At 44.2% G+C, this 16,821-nt stretch overlaps 1 protein-coding gene and 1 long non-coding RNA gene across 8 annotated transcripts in view; one reads left to right on the top strand and one right to left on the bottom strand.

Moving 5' to 3' along the window:
* The window catches only part of LOC123744983 (uncharacterized), a 76,983-nt gene extending 72,254 nt beyond the window's left edge, over positions 1 to 4,729 (top strand). For 3 of the 4 annotated variants that reach the window (XR_011223132.1, XR_006771276.2, XR_006771273.2), the window contains 2 exons: positions 644 to 744; positions 3,909 to 4,729. This is a non-coding gene — a long non-coding RNA (uncharacterized lncRNA). The remainder of the gene's footprint in view (positions 1 to 643; positions 745 to 3,908) is intronic. The other variant, XR_006771274.2, reaches the window with a different exon arrangement.
* Positions 1 to 16,821, bottom strand: part of RhoGEF64C (Rho guanine nucleotide exchange factor at 64C) — a 129,761-nt gene that overhangs the window by 31,723 nt on the left and 81,217 nt on the right. For 3 of the 4 annotated variants that reach the window (XM_045725213.2, XM_069306338.1, XM_045725215.2), the window contains 4 exons: positions 9,632 to 9,723; positions 4,725 to 7,710; positions 3,183 to 4,303; positions 2,114 to 2,299 (listed from right to left, as the gene is read on the bottom strand). In XM_045725213.2, coding sequence (XP_045581169.2) covers positions 2,114 to 2,299; positions 3,183 to 4,303; positions 4,725 to 7,710; positions 9,632 to 9,691 — 4,353 coding nt within the window. In that variant the 5' untranslated portion in view covers positions 9,692 to 9,723. Of the gene's footprint in view, positions 1 to 2,113; positions 2,300 to 3,182; positions 4,304 to 4,724; positions 7,711 to 9,631; positions 9,724 to 13,883; positions 14,229 to 16,821 lie in introns of those variants that run through there. The other variant, XM_069306339.1, reaches the window with a different exon arrangement.

The following is a 16,821-nucleotide window of genomic DNA, read 5'->3' on the forward strand; positions in this document are numbered from 1 at the left end:
ATATATATATATATACATATATATATATATATATATATATATATATACATATATATATATATATATATATACATATATATATATATATATATATATATATATATATATATATATATATATATATATATATATATATATATATATATATATATATATATACTGTAGTTGACAAATGGAATGCATTAGGAAATGAGGTGGTGGACGCAGACTCCATACAGTGTAGATATGATATAGAGCTCAGTAGGCTCAGGAACGTGTACATCAGTTGGATGGCAGTTGAGAGGCAGGACCAAAGAGCCAGAGCTCGACCCCTGCAAGCACAATTAGGTGAGCACATATGTACTATATTAGGCCTCATGATAACCCTCTTGATGAACCCTCATGATGAAATTATCATCATTCTCTTTTCATTTATTTTTTTCCTTTTTTCAATTCAATTTATGCTTTTGATCTCAATTAGTATTAAATTTTAGTTCAAGTTTTCCCCCACACCTTGCCCAAAACGCTGTGCGTATTTGTGACTTTAGGCATTATATGTACTAGCTCTATCTATTAATCTGACATTATGTTCGTAACTCATTTTCAATGTATCTTTACCTGAATAAACATCTTATCTCTTAAAATTTTGCTATGATGCTTCCAGGCCATGTTTGCCCATCAGCTCCCTCCAGATGTTGTTTTGCAGTTCCTCTCATTCCTTCAATATGCCTTGAGTTAACATAATAACTAAATTAGCATAATAAGGTAAGATGTTGATAATTAGATACAGTTTTATGTTGGAGTTACATTTCTAGATGGTAAAGTACTAGGTGATACTATGGCAAGAAAATTAGAGACTTCATTGCTTTAATTTTGAACAAAGAATAGGTTGAACAATGTTTTACTTCATTAAGGAGTTCCATATATTGGGGTTCTTTATTTGTATGGTGTGTTTGCATAGGCTTAGTCTGGCTCTTGGAAAATCAGAAATATTTATGGTGTAATGTTTATAAATTCTATTATATCCATTATATACAAAATGCATACAAATCATAACATAGAACAAAAGGGCATGTAAGGAATTTGGGTGAACATGTACTCATGTCGGAAGACCATACCTTTAAAGAACACAATAAAGTAGCCGTTACAACTGCAAGAAAAATGACTGGTTGGATAACAAGAACCTTTCACACTAGAGATGCTATACCGATGATGATACTTTTCAAGATGCAAGTACTCTCTAGAGTAGAATACTGTTGCACAATGACAGCCCATCTCAAAGCTGGGGAAATTGCTGACCTGGAGAGCATACAGAGATCCTTTACTGCTAAAATCCACTCAGTGAAACATCTAAACTATTGGGACCGAATAAAATGCCTAAATCTGTATTCTCTTGAGCGCAGGCGGGAGAGATATATAATAATTTACATGTGGAAAATAGTAGAGGGGCTGGTCCCAAACCTGCACACAGAAATAACACCACATGAGACCAGAAGGCATGGCAGGATGTGCAGAATACACTCGTTGAAAAGCAGAGGTGAAAAGCAGAACTCTATCAACACCAGGGGCCGAGACTGTTCAACACGCTTCCACTACACATAAGGGGCATAACTGGCCGACCCCTCACAGCGTTCAAGAGAGAACTGGATAAGCACCTCCAAAGGATACCTGATCAACCAGGCTGTGATTCATACATCAGGCTGCAAGCAACTGAGTCTAACAGCCTGGTTGACCTGTCCAGCAACCAGGAGGCCTGGTCAAGGACCGGGCCATGGGGATACTAAGCCCCAAAACCATCTCAAGGTAACCTCAAGGTATCTAGGAAGAGTTTCAAAACAGGATTAGTATTGAGGAAAAAGGTTTTGAATGTGTAATGAGAATGAATGAAGTGAGTGGATGTTTAAAGATTTAAACAGAGTGGCTATGTGTTGTCTGACAACAGAATTCATTATCATCGAGATAGCTGATTATTGCTGGGTATGATGAGTTTGAGGTAGTTTGCATCTAGTTAACAACCATTGATCCTTAATTTCTTTGAACATGCAAACTTACCATATTTCTGTCCTGCCCTTTAAAACTGAATACTTCACAAAATTAGTAAAGATAAGAACAATAACAATGATAACACCTTTACCTTATCTGACCTCAGAAGTCCACTGTTTTCCGATGAATCAGAATTTGAGCTCATGTTGGATGATCTATTTCCTCTGTTTCTTGAGGTGAGAACAGTGAAGTGATCCTCAGATGGGTCAACCCCTAACTGATCCTCCTCTTCATCCTCGAGATCTACTTCAGCATCCAGTGAACCATCCTCCATACCCTGAGAGTAGTCAAGCACTCTGCTACTACTACTACTACTACCAATATTAAACAACTAAAACTTTAAACAGTGACTCCAGTTAAAGCAGTGATTTTGTTACTTATTTTGAAAATCATTGCACTTATTACAGAAAATTTTATGGTGTGCAGTACATGGGGATTGAAAGATAAGTGTATTATTGTGACAGATTTCTTGCAAATATCATTAAATGAGTAGTAAAGAACTACCTCTCCCGCCATGCTTTTATACAATGTTTATTATTAAAATGATCATTATTATTATTAATATTACAAACATATAAGCACCAAAAACACACATTAAATTAAAGGGGAGAAAATGCTGGTGATGTGGTTAATCCTGGATCATTAATACTTGATAATGTCCAAGGATGCCTTAAGCATCATTATTGTAAACTGTTCTCTTAATGTGGGAGACTGGTGTTAATTTGTGCAACCATGGTTTCACGATTTTCACATTTCGGTTGCAAAAACTTTGAACTATATATTTAGCACTGCATTTTATATATTTCAGCAGTCAATAAAGTAGTTTTGTTTATCATGATATAAGAGTCTCCTACTTATTATTAACATTAACTAGAGTCTTTCACCAACAGAAAATGCACAAGCAAAATAAATCAAGCTAACACACACAAACAAAAATTTAATAATTAGCAAAATAAAATTTGGTACTAAAAATGCAAATACAGAGCCATGACATAAGTGATGACTGATATAAGGAAGTCTGAAAAGTAAAATGGCATCCACGTAAGCTAGCAAAGCACTGAAATTTCTTATACTTTCATAGGGGAGGTAGGAAAATGCCTACTGGTGACCTTAATACAAAAACAAACTAAAATATTATGAAGGTAAACATGAAATCTTACCTGTAATGTAACATCCTCCTCTTCCTCATCTACAGTGTTGGCTACCCTACGCCGGGCATCCTGCAGATATTCCAGGATTTCATATTTAGATGCACCTTCAAACATGGACTTTCCTGGAGAAGGTGATTTATGCGGTGAACTGCCGAGAGCTGGATTGTTGTGGCCAGTAAATGTGGATGTGCGAGATGGAGAATGAGAGAAGAGCTCCTCATAAATATGATCAGTGATCTGTTCATAGGGGTTTTCATCTCTGGCCATACCATTTAGAAAGGAAGCTCGGTGCACTCGTCCACTTAATATACGTGTGCTATTTCCTGTCGTACTTTCATTTGTCTCTGGACTTAAAGAACGGTTTCTATTCCGTCTCCTTGGAGCTACAGGAGGAGATGATGATGATGAAGTATTGGCAGAGGCCCTGGTTGTAAAGGCATTCACAATGGATGGTCTGGCATGGGCAGCACCTCGTCCACGTATTGTTGCTGTGCGAGTCTCCTCATCAGCACCAAATACAGGAACACATCCTAATGGTGATAACACTTCCCGAAGGCATTCTGTTGAGCATGGCATGTCTGAGGTCGTTGCAGGAAGAGCCAGAGAGGGACTGTTCTTTTTGGGTGGGTTTACAGTAAATGTGTTTGCCTTGAAGCTGCTGAAGGTTGGACTCTGAGGTGAGGGTAAATCATCAGAACTATGATTTATAACAGCCACATGATGTCTTTCTTCCAGGACTGGCAGAGATGATGTTGGTATTGGAGGAGGAGGTGACGGTGACGGTGACTCTGGGGGAGGATTGAGTGGTAAAGGAGGAGGAGATGGCAGTGGTCGCTGAGGTGGTGAAATTTTAGGAGGTGCTACACTCAGAGATACAGGTCTTGAGGTAGGTGGTGGTGGTGGTGGAACATTTGGCCTTGTGGGACTGAGAGTACGACTTCTGGGTGGTGGTGGAGCTTGTCGGGTTGGTGTAATGACAGATGGAGAAGATATATTGAAGCTTGCAACAGGTAGCTTGTTATATGAATTAAAATCAAAATTTAATGTATCGTGGGAATTTGTTGTGCTCACATCCGAGGTCTGATGGTCACTCAGACTACGATGGAGGCTAGACCCTTCACATTCATCACCTGGAAAAACGTATACATATCACATTACAAACTATTGATATGTATAGTGAGTATATAACCAAGTTAATTTCATTTCATTTAATAGGTCTCATGATACTGAGTTGATATTTGTCAACACAAGCCATTTTTAAAACTATTGTATAGTTCTATTCTTTGCACACACATGGTCTACCTTTATCAGGAACAGCAAGGCTATTAGGCTTTTTCTACTTATAAGGATAACAAATTGGCACTTAAGAAAGTCACCTGTATGATAAATTTGGTTTTACATAAATAATGCCAGTGGTTTCCTCCTGTGTAGTGAGTATAATATATAAAGGAACATTATCATCTCCAAATATTTGTTAAATAGAAAGTTAAACATTGTACATATTAATGTATTTCTAACCACTTATAACATAATGAACTAATAAATAATTACCTCTGCATGAGTCTTCATTTCTCTTCTGGTCCACACTGCACAATATTTTTGCATTTTGTTCAGTGACAACACTTTGTTCACTACTTGAGCATGGTTCTCCGTCCTCCACGTGCTCTTGTCGTCCCACTTCTCCCAGATCCTCTTTGATACGGTGGCTGCAATCCTCAGAAACTGTCACTTTTTCATCACACTCACCAGTCAAAGCTTGTTCATGGCTAAATTTTGCATCACTACATTCATCCTCCATATTGCTCTTGAACACTTTAGAATTGTTATTTCTTGCGTACACATCTTGCAAATCTGATATCAAGTTATAATCATTTTTCTGCTTTTCTTTCACTTTCTCCCGCTCTCTCCTGGGAGATTTTGATGATACCTTGCGGCCCTTGGACTCTCCAGCATCCTCTATCACCGTTACATCATGTGACGATCTAAACTGCACTTGCTTCTTCTTCCTTTGATTTTGTTTGAACTCGGAAAATGTTGGCAAATAAAAATCTGAGTCGGTTTCTGAACTAGTGTCGACTGAAGGTGGTTTTTTCAAAATAGACTTGACTTTCAAGAGTTCTGAGAGTGTGGTATGAATGCCCTTCTGGCGTAGTGGTGAGTTGGTTGATGAAGAACTCACACTTGGGTCATCTTTTTCATCTTCATCTCCAAGTAAAGCCGATTCATCATCATCATCAAGCATATCGCCTTTGTGATTAGTTCCAATCAGCCATTCATCTTTAATCTCTTCTTCCTCTAAGATGGTATTTCTTGCTGGCGTCCAAGGTTCACATTGCGTATTAGAAGAATCAAGTAGAGGCTCTGATGAGTCAAAATTATGACTAGAATGCTCATGATGTGAACTAGAAGTGTTATATGTTGGATTTGAAAAATCAAGTGGTAAATCATCTTCCTCGAGTAATGTATCAGTATCTGAACCTCGAGTAGTAGTTGGCGAGGACATGGGATAATCACTGGGATGATCACTAGTATCATCCTCAACACTCGCTTCATTTTCATCTTCACTAGAAAATCCAGACTGGGAGTGTGTCTGTGGGCAGCCAGGAGTAAGGACGAGCATGCGCTGGCCAGCAATGCGGACAGTGCTGCCTCCATATTGTAACTCACTCGTCTCATGCAACTTCTTCACCTCCAGTCTGGAACCACTGCTGATGCCGTTCATTGCAGGGTTATTCTGGCCATCTAACATAGGCAATTTTACACTGGAGGCTAAAATCTTGTTGGTCAAGCTACTGTTGCCCCCATTATACATGTTTTCATTCAATCCTGTATTCTTACCGCTAGTCAATGAGTTCTTGTTACTGGAAATCTTTCTATTTTTGGAGACACTAGTTTTATTGTTAGATGAGCCAATTCTATCATTGGCTGAGGTACATTTACCATTCAGTGCAATACTCTTGCTATTAAGTGAAGAACGTTCATTATCGGAGTCCGCACTCTTGCTGCAACTCTTAGTGTTGGACGGTGCACTCCTACTGTCAGAGGAAGTTCGTGGTGAATTTTCACTACTTGATGAACTGTGATATTTTATTAATGGAAACTTATTTGTGTAATTAGATAATAATTCCTTATAGTTGGAAGACTGATCATTCGGACTATAGGCAGTTTTATTAGAATTTGTATGTACAGGTATTCTGACTTTATTTCTTAGGTCAGTGATATTTTCTATCTTGGGAGACAGCATCATGGAAACAGACTGAGGCTGGGCATCACCAATAGTTATCACATTAACCTGCCCTTTCTGGACAGGGCCTGTGGTTGCTGCTGGAGAAGAATCTGTATCCCAGCTATCATAAGATACTTCCAGGGCATTGTCGCTAAGCTCGTCAGTGTCTGAACCTGTGCGTGTTCCTGTTTGGCCATAGTGAGAAATCAGCTGGTAAGCCGTTGGATTTTCTAACAATATGGAGCTGCGTTTATCGCCCGTGTCACTTGTTGAAGAATTTTCTTTGGCACTAATGGAAGGTGTGACTGAAGTAGAAGGGAGGGCACGAGGGAGGGAGGGAGGAGGAGGGGCAGTCCTTTTGGGCTCTGGTGTGTCACGAGTAATGGTTGCAGAGCTGTCGCTACTTTTTGCGCTTTTCATACTACGAACTGTTTCAGGCGTTGGCGGTGGTGACTCTTCATCACTGAGTGGATGAGCAGGTGAGTAGGCATTTGGTCGAGTTTGTACCTCATACCGCTCATAGACCCTCTCTTCCAGCACCTGCCATCCCCAGGTGTGCTGAGGAGCCACTGGCGGGAGTTGTGGAGGGGAAGGTTGGTACATGTTAGCTGGGATTGCTGGCCGCACCTTTGCTGCTACGCCAGTGGTGGCATGTCGCACGCTTGCAACTTTCCTGCCACATCTTTTACATTTTTTCTTCTTTCGTCCTCTGGTGTTGATCATCTGGTTAGGACAAACGCATACGTTAGTGTATAGCTGAACTGGCACAACATGTGGCGCCTCATATACAGGGTCCAGCGTCACGTAGTGGTCCCAAGGACTGCTTTTCTCTGTGGTTTTCAGAGGTGGTGCGGCAACAAAGGTAGGCAGTGGGGGCCGCACTGGGGGGCGCCGACCCACCACAGAACCAAACCAATCTGTGTAGCGCACCGTGGAGGCCATAGTGGCCCTAGTGGCAGCAGAGATTGTGCCACCTGAAGTCACATGCTTGGCATAACCATTAGTAGGGTAACCGTGACTGGGGTAACCTTTCTGGAGGCTGGCAGATGGTGGGATTTGTGGCGGAGAAATGCTCTTCACCACGGTCATGGCTTGGTAGGAGGAGCGACCCACTGTTCCATTGTAGGCTCCATACTTTTGCCTGTACTCGGCCATATAGCTGTGAGAGGGCGGTGGTGGTGGTGGCATGGTGGAGGGAGGAGCATTGCCAGTCACCTGCGTCAGGTGACGGTCCTTGGTGTGAGAGCGGAACTTGAGCACATCACTCCAGGAGCGTCTGGCTTTGGCCGGGGTCACGCTGCCCCCATAGTCCTGAAACATGCAGCACTACAATGATATAATGTGCTAATGGGAATGCTACATAGAGGCAACATAAAATATAAATATATCAGCCTACAATAATTGCATACATGAAGGCAAAACTATTCATTATTATTTACACGTAATTCATGTTAAGAGATAATGCGTACTCACCTAGTTGTGCTTGCGGGGGGCTTGAGCTCTGGCTCTTTGGTCCCGCCTCTCAACTGTCACTCAACTGGTGTACAGATTCCTGAGCCTACTGGGCTCTATCATATCTACATTTGAAACTGTATGGAGTCTGCCTCCACCACATCACTGCCGAACGTATTCCATCTGTTAACTACTCTGACACTGAAAAAGTTCTTTCTAACGTCCCTGTGGCTCATTTGGGTACTCAGTTTCCACCTGTGTTCCCTTGTTCAAATACCCCCCCGTGTTAAACAATTTATCTATCTACCCTGTCGATTTCTCTTAGAATTTTGTAGGTAGTGATCATGCCTCCCCGAGCTCTTCTATCTTCCAACGACGTTAGGTTCATTTCATGCAGCCTTTCCTCGTAACTCATGCCTCTTAATTCTGGGACCAGCCTAAGAGGCATACCTTTGAACTTTTTCCAGCTTAGTCCTGTGCTTGACAAGGTATGGGCTCAGTGCTGGGGCCACATACTCCAGGATTGGTCTTACATGTGAGGTATACAAGGCTCTAAATGATTCCTTACACAGGGATCCCTGTGAAATGATAGGAATCCCAGGAAATGATTCCCACACACTGTGTGTGTGTACTCACCTATTTGTGCTTGCGGGGGTTAGCTCTGGCTCTTTGGTCCCGCCTCTCAACAGTCAATCAACTAATGTACAGGTTCCTGAGCCTACTGGGCTCCATCATATCTACATTTGAAACTGTGTATGGAGTCAGCCTCCACCACATCAGTGCCTAACGCATTCCACTTGTTAACTACTCTGACACTGAAAAAGTTTTTTCTAACGTCCCTGTGGGCAAAATGGGCAAAGTTTCTTTCACCCTGAATGCCCCTGTTACCTAGCAGTAAATAGGTACCTGGGTGTTAGCCAGCTGTCACGGGCTGCTTCCTGGGGGTGGAGGCCTGGTCGAGGACCGGGCCGCGGGGACACTTAAGCCCCGAAATCATCTCAAGATAACCCTCAAGATAACTATGTCCCGTTGTTCGCGTACCACCCGTGTTAAACAGTTTATCCTTATCTACCCTGTCAATTCCTCTGAAAATTTTGTAGGTAGTGATCATGTCTCCCCTTACTCTTCTGTCTTCCAGTGTCTTGAGATGCATTTCCCGCAGCCTTTCCTCGTAACTCAAGCCTTTTAGTTCTGGGACTAGCCTAGTGGCATACCTCTGAACTTTTTCAAGGTTCGTCTTGTGCTTAACAAGGTACAGGCTCCATGCTGGGGCCGTATACTCCAGGATTGGTCTTACATATGTGATATACAAGATTCTGAATAATTCCTTACACAGGTTCCTGAAGGCTGTTCTGTGTACTCACCTAGTTGTGTTTGCGGGGGTTGAGCTCTGGCTCTTTGGTCCCGCCTCTCAACCGTCAATCAACAGGTGTACAGATTCCTGAGCCTATCGGGCTCTATCATATCTACACTTGAAACTGTGTATGGAGTCAGCCTCCACCACATCACTTCCTAATGCATTCCATTTGTCAACCACTCTGACACTAAAAAAGTTCTTTCTAATATCTCTGTGGCTCATTTGGGCACTCAGTTTTCACCTGTGTCCCCTTGTGCGTGTTCCCCCTTGTGTTAAATAGCCTGTCTTTATCTACCCTATCAATTCCCTTCAGAATCTTGAATGTGGTGATCATGTCCCCCCTAACATGTGTGTGTGTGTGTGTGTGTGTGTGTGTGTGTGTGTGTGTGTGTGTGTGTGTGTGTGTGTGTGTGTGAGACGCACCCTGGGCGGCAGGTTGGCGTGGGCGGCGGGGTGCTCGTAGTAGACACGTGTGGACTCCATCCTCACCCGACATCCTCACACATCACACCAGCCTGTAACACAAATGTCACAACTTGAGACATGCTGTGGGATACATATACGTACAATACATTTTAAAGCATGAAGAATGAATAGCGAGTGGTGGAGGGTACCAGCTGTACCGTAGTGGTCAGCCCAGCCCTAATGTTTCCCATCGCCAAGAAACGGTCAATTTAAAGTGTCCTAACCTATCAGAGGACCCAAAACAGAAAACGGGACAGTACGTCACTTTGGCGAGCCGCTTCCATTTTCTAGTACGACAATTTTTGGTCTTATGTAACGCATACGAGCGAAAAGCGACGATCTTTGCAAGAGGACAGGTTGACTATTCCCCTTGCAGGAAGTTCGGCCCGTGCAACACCCATAGGCAAGACCAGCCCGGCACCAAGACACAGGGTACCAGTGTAGCACCCGGGTACAGGGTACCAGTGTAGCACCCGGACACAGGGTACCAGTGTAGCATCCGGGCACAGGGTACCAGTGTAGCACCCGGGTACAGGGTACCAGTGTAGCACCCGGGCACAGGGTACCAGTGTAGCACCCGGGCACAGGGTACCAGTGTAGCACCCGGGTACAGGGTACCAGTGTAGCACCCGGACACAGGGTACCAGTGTAACACCCGGGCACAGGGTACCAGTGTAGCACCCGGGTACAGGGTACCAGTGTAACACCCGGGTACAGGGTACCAGTGTAACACCCGGGCACAGGGTACCAGCATAACCGTCACTGGAAAGTTAAAAACAGTGTAAAGTTGAAATAGTAAACAAATATATAAATGAAGATAGGTTTGTGGCAGGTTGAGTGTCAAGACTGGGAGACTAACGGGACCTTGACGCGAAACCTTTGTTCAAGAGGTGGGAGGGAAAGGGGCTGTTGTGGGAGGGAGGGTGGGTGATGGGTTGTAGTGGGAAAGGCATAGTGGGAGAGAGGGGGAGGGAAGGTAAGGAGGAAGAAACGAATATATCAGTCATACGTAGGGGCTAAAAACGTGAAGATGGAAGGCTTGAAGTCCTTGGGTGTACCGCTAACATAAGAGATGCTTTAAGACTTGTAATGTTGACATTGGCTGAGGTCTTGAGACATCACCTACCTTTTCCTGCCTGTCATCCGCTCTACACTAACACTCAGGTTAAGAGTAATAAACGCTTCTCAGTTGTCGCACCTTCTAAACACACAGAGATCCTTTGTTGCCGGAGTCCTCAACCAACACCAGACTTCCCACCACACACAACTCCTAAAATATAGACAGCTGTTTAACGCAATTAATTACAATTACTGATTATTACTGGTGGCTGCAATTGCCACGTACGTCTTTCCCTCAGCGAGTGCCATCCCCTCCCCTCAGCGAGTGCCACTCCCTCCCCTCAGCGAGTGCCATCCTCTCCCCTCAGCGAGTGCCATCCCCTCCCCTCAGCGAGTGCCACCCCCTCCCCTCAGCGAGTGCCATCTCCTCCCCTCAGCGAGTGCCATCCCCTCCCCTCAGCGAGTGCCACTCCCTCACCCCAGCGAGTGCCACTCCCTCACCCCAGCGAGTGCCACTCCCTCACCCCCCAGCAGGACTCGTGGTACTCTGGGGAACATCGTACCTTCCACACCCTGTGTTACCGTAAGTACTTAACTCCTCCCCGCCCACATCCCAAGAATTTGCCATCATGCCCTGCCCATCACTATTTTTGGTGGAGGAAGGGGAAGGGGGAGGTGGAAGTAAAAGAAGAGGCGCAAGCGAAGGGAAAATTGTGGAAACTGGAAATATAAGGGAAGGGAATTATCGGGAGAAAGTGCCAAGTCATTAAAATTACATAACAGTTGGAAGGGGGTCAGGATAAAGATTTGGGATGGGACTGGGGAAAGGAATGGTGCCCAAACACTTGGATGGTCGGGAATTGAACACCGACCTGCATAAAACAAGAATGGTAGCATGCAGTCATGCTGCCATTTTGTAGCATGCCTTTGCACCTTTTCTAGTTTACTGATGTGCTTCTTGAGATATGGGCACAATACAACTGCTGCATATTCCAATAATGGTCCTCTGGTGACAGTGTACTGTCCCAAACCACTTCTAGATCTCGTTTTTTATTCGAGTTCTGTAATTCCTTTCCACATAATTTATAATTTGTGTGTGGTCTATTTTCTCCGATTCCACATTCCATAACATTTACCTCATACCTGAATTTACCTGAGTGGCCTCGACGAAGACAGTAAGCCGGCGGCGTGTCAAAGGTCCCCTCCATTTGCCCTGATCTTTTCCAGCTGTATTTTAAAACCCAGCAGAGTTTTGGCGTTTACGGCTTCGGCGGGTAGGCGTTTCCACGGGTTTACAACCCTATGGTGAAAAAGCATCTCCTGTTTTCTGTCCTACATTGTAGCTTGTTGAGTTAGAACCCGTTGCTCCTCGTTCGTGTTACATTTGACCTTTTGAAGCAAATGTCCGGATCAACATCCTCCAAATGGTTCAGTTATTTAAAGGTTTCGATGAGATCCACACTGTCATACCTGGTCTGTAGTGTTGTTAGCCCCGTGGCTCTCAACCGTTCCTGATATGAGAGATGACTCAGCTCTGGTATGATTTTTGTTGCCCGGTGTTGCACCTTCTCCAGAGCAGCTATGTCTTTCTGAAGATGAGGTCTCCCTGCCTAGCTGCAATAATCCAGGTGGGGGCGCACCAGAGACTTATACAATTGAATGACTATCTTCTTTTCCCCTTGAAGGTAAATGTACGCTTGATTATGCCAAAGGTTTGGTTCGCTTTTTTTACTGCACTAGTTGTGCAACCTTTAGTGAATGATGGATTCTGACTCTAAGGTCCTTTTCATCTATCTGTTATAAGGTAGTGTTGTCTATTTGGTAGTTGTGACGTGGAATGTTATGCCCCATATGCAAAGTCTTGCATTTATCGACATTAAAAAGCATTTTCCCAGTCATTTGACTATTTGTGGAGTTCATATGTAAATCTCTTTTGCAAGGTCTCGATATTACTTTCACTTTCCAGTTTACCATAGATCTTAGTGTCATTTGCAAATCTGATGATTATGTGGTTTGTAATATTCTCACCCATGTCATTGATGTATATGACCTAAAGGGTTGGCCCCAAAATGGACCCCTGTGGCACCCCACTAAGTTCATCCCCCCAGTCAGATTCATTCCCATTTAGTACGACCCTTTGTTTTATTTACTTTAACCATTGTTTTATCCATTCTGGTATTCTTCCATTTATTCCATGAGCCTGTAATTTCCTTGACAGTCTTACATGTTGTACTTTGTCAAAAGCTTTAACAAAGTCCATGTAAGCTACATCTACCGGAAGTCCTTTGTCTGAATTGCCGGTTACCGTTTCCAGAAATGTGAGCAGGTTTGTAAGGCAGGATCTGTTGTAAACAAAGCCATGTTGCGTGGATTTTACAAGATTGTTCTCTGATATGTTGGATGATTCCCTCACTTAGGATTCTCTCCTTTGACATGACATTTATTCACATTGAATTCCATTTGTCACATTTCGCTCCAAGCACTTATTTTATCTAGATCGGTTTGAAGGGCATTACAATCGTCTCCTATTTTCCCCAGTATCTTAGCACATATCTGTATTTACCAGAGGGACACAGACACTAGTATCCTCGATGAGGACAGGAAGCCGGCGGCTTGTCGAAGGTCCTCCCATTTGCCTTGATAATAGCATCATCCGCAAACATGTTCATATAATTCTGTATTCCTTCTGGTGGATCGTTTATGTAGACGATGAACATTACTGGTGCAAAAACTGAACCCTGTTGTACTCTGCTAATAACACTCCTCCGTTACTCCTCCGTGTGTGTCCTGGTGCGTGCATGCATATTTGTTTGTGTGTTCTTGTGCATGCGTGTGCCAGAAACACTTCCCATTACGTGTGCACAACAGAGAAGAGAACTTCACCCCTTCCCTTGTCCTGGTGAGCAGTTAACGCGGCCTCGCTCCCGGCCACACGTACCCACCGGCCGCCGCCGCCACTCCACACACCTGGAGTCGCCGCCACTTCCGCCGTTTTGGTCACCTTTGTCATGCGTAAAACCAATTATGTGATTATCAGTTTTTGTTGCTCTAGTTCTGTAAGCATTCTTGCGTAAATATGTGCAAGCATGTCAGTAGGCCTATACATATAAAGGACTGCATCAGAACAGGAAGTACAACTCTGAGTACCTACACCCGTCCTCACAAGCAGCAGCAGTAGAACAATGACCCGTCCTCACAAGCAGCAGCAGTAGAACAATGACCCGTCCTCACAAGCAGCAGCAGTAGAACAATGACCCGTCCTCACAAGCAGCAGCAGTAGAACAACGACCCGTCCTCACAAGCAGCAGCAGTAGAACAACGACCCGTCCTCACAAGCAGCAGCAGTAGAACAACGACCCGTCCTCACAAGCAGCAGTAGTAGAACAACGACCCGTCCTCACAAGCAGCAGCAGCAGGCGATCAACGATCCTCACAAAATCAGTAGCCGGAGCATCAGACCAATCAGCCCTTCCTCCAAACAAAGACCCAAAAGTGATTCCATGCACCCGCCAAACCCTCTGTTTATACAACCCATCCTCGACTCAAGTCCATTACATTCAGCGGTCAACCCCACAGACGCATTCATAAATTTTAACATGCTGTTTATTCAAAACGGGAATTTTCTCAAGTATAAATTAATATTATAATATATTAGCATATTGTGTATAAATAGGCATAGGTTAGGTTAGGTGTTTAGGTTCTGTTGGTGATTATTTGTATTTGTAGTACGTGGGTGAAGCATTTATAGCGTTGTGGTTCGAACAAAATTCGTCAGTGAAGCACTTGTTCCGGATATGTTCGAACGCCAGCAGTTGTGAGTCGTGTGTAAACCGCTTTTCATTCATAAACAGGGGGTTTGGCGGGTGCATGGAATCACTTTTGGATCTTTGTTTGGAGGACGGGCTGGTTTATAAATAAAAAACGGATTACACACGACTCTCAACTGATTTCGTTCAAACACTTCCGGAACAAGTGCTTCACTGACGAATTTTGTTCGAACCATAACGCTATAAATGCTTCACCCACGTACTACAAATACAAATAATCGCCAACAGAATCTAAATACCTAACCTAACCTATGCCTATGTATGGACAATAAGCTAATATATTATAATATTAATTTAGATTTGAGAACATTCCCGTTTTGAATGAACAGCATGTTAAAATTTATGAATGCGTCTGTGGGGTCGACCGCTGGATGTAATGGACTTGCAGACGAGGAGTCACAATAACGTGGCTGAAATATGTTGACCAAACCACACACTAGAAAGTGAAGGGACGACGACGTTTCAGTCCGTCCTGGACCATTCTCAAGTCATTTTCATAATCGACTTGAGAATGGTCCATTACGGACCGAAACGTCGTCGTCCCTTTACTTTCTAGTGTGTGGTTTGGTCAACGTAATGGACTTAAGTCGAGGATGGGATGGACCAACGACCCATCCTTACAAGCAGGAGCAGTCGACCAACGACCCATCCTTACAAGCAGCAGCAATCGACCAATGACCCATCCTTACAAGCAGCAGCAGTCGACCAACGACCCGTTCTCACAAGCAGCAGCAGTCGACCAACGACCCATCCTTACAAGCAGCAGCAGTCGACCAACGACCCGTCCTTACAAGCAGCAGCAGTCGACCAATGACCCATCCTTACAAGCAGCAGCAGTCGACCAACGACCCGTCCTTACAAGCAGCAGCAGTCGACCAACGACCCGTCCTTACAAGCAGCAGCAGTCGACCAATGACCCATCCTTACAAGCAGCAGCAGTCGACCAACGACCCATCCTTACAAGCAGCAGCAGTCGACCAACGACCCGTCCTTACAAGCAGCAGCAGTCGACCAACGACCCGTCCTTACAAGCAGCAGCAGTCGACCAGAAACCCGTCAAGCCTGACTTCTGACTTGAAAAATCAACGTTTCCTCCACAGCCGCCGTGTACTTTCACTCGCAGTTATCAAAATGTTCCAACTTTTTTGTACCAGCTCTCTTTTTATGGATTGAGAAAGAAATAGTCTACAAAACATGAGCAGCTGAACGCCTCACCCCGGGTCTGTTTCCTCCACCTCACCACACGACAAATCTTTTTGCTTCGTCAGGTGTTCCGGCTCCAACCTGATTTCGTTTAAGTGTTAAATTCGGAAGACAATATACCATAATTTAAATATGTTAAATGACGATTGTTTAATTTGCCTGATTTACGCGTTCATAAAGTGCGTGTTATTTATTGATTCTATAATAAAATATATAAATATTTAAAATCTTAAATAATAATAAATTAATTGCTTTAAAGCCTGAACGGAGGTAGTGGTGGAGGGTAGTGGGGGTGTGGTAGGCGGTGGGTGGTGAGGTAGGAGGGTAGTGGTGGAGGGCAGCTGTAATGGGGTAGTTAAGGACAGGTGTTGCATGATGGCTGGCGTGTTGCATATTTTTTGTGTTGCTGGTGGCTAGCGACAGAAGTTGCATGGTGGCTGGGGGCAGGTGTTGCATGATGGCTGGTGTGTTGCATATTTTTTGTGTTGCTGGTGGCTAGCGACAGAAGTTGCATGGTGGCTGGGGCAGGTGTTGCATGATGGCTGGTGTGTTGCATATATTTTGTGTTGCTGGTGGCTAGCGACAGAAGTTGCATGGTGGCTGGGGGCAGGTGTTGCATGATGGCTGGTGTGTTGCATATATTTTGTGTTGCTGGTGGCTAGCGACAGAAGTTGCATGGTGGCTGGGGGCAGGTGTTGCATGATGGCTGGTGTGTTGCATATATTTTGTGTTGCTGGTGGCTAGCGACAGAAGTTGCATGGTGGCTGGGGGCAGGTGTTGCATGATGGCTGGTGTGTTGCATATATTTTGTGTTGCTGGTGGCTAGCGACAGAAGTTGCATGGTGGCTGGGGGCAGGTGTTGCATGATGGCTGGTGTGTTGCATATATTTTGTGTTGCTGGTGGCTAGCGACAGAAGTTGCATGGTGGCTGGGGGCAGGTGTTGCATGATGGCTGGTGTGTTGCATATATTTTGTGTTGCTGGTGGCTAGCGACAGAAGTTGCATGGTGGCTGGGGGCAGGTTTTGCATGATGGCTGGTGTGTTGCATATATTTTGTGT

This window comes from Procambarus clarkii, chromosome 57 (assembly GCF_040958095.1).
Source record: "Procambarus clarkii isolate CNS0578487 chromosome 57, FALCON_Pclarkii_2.0, whole genome shotgun sequence".
Classification (NCBI taxonomy): domain Eukaryota; kingdom Metazoa; phylum Arthropoda; class Malacostraca; order Decapoda; family Cambaridae; genus Procambarus; species Procambarus clarkii.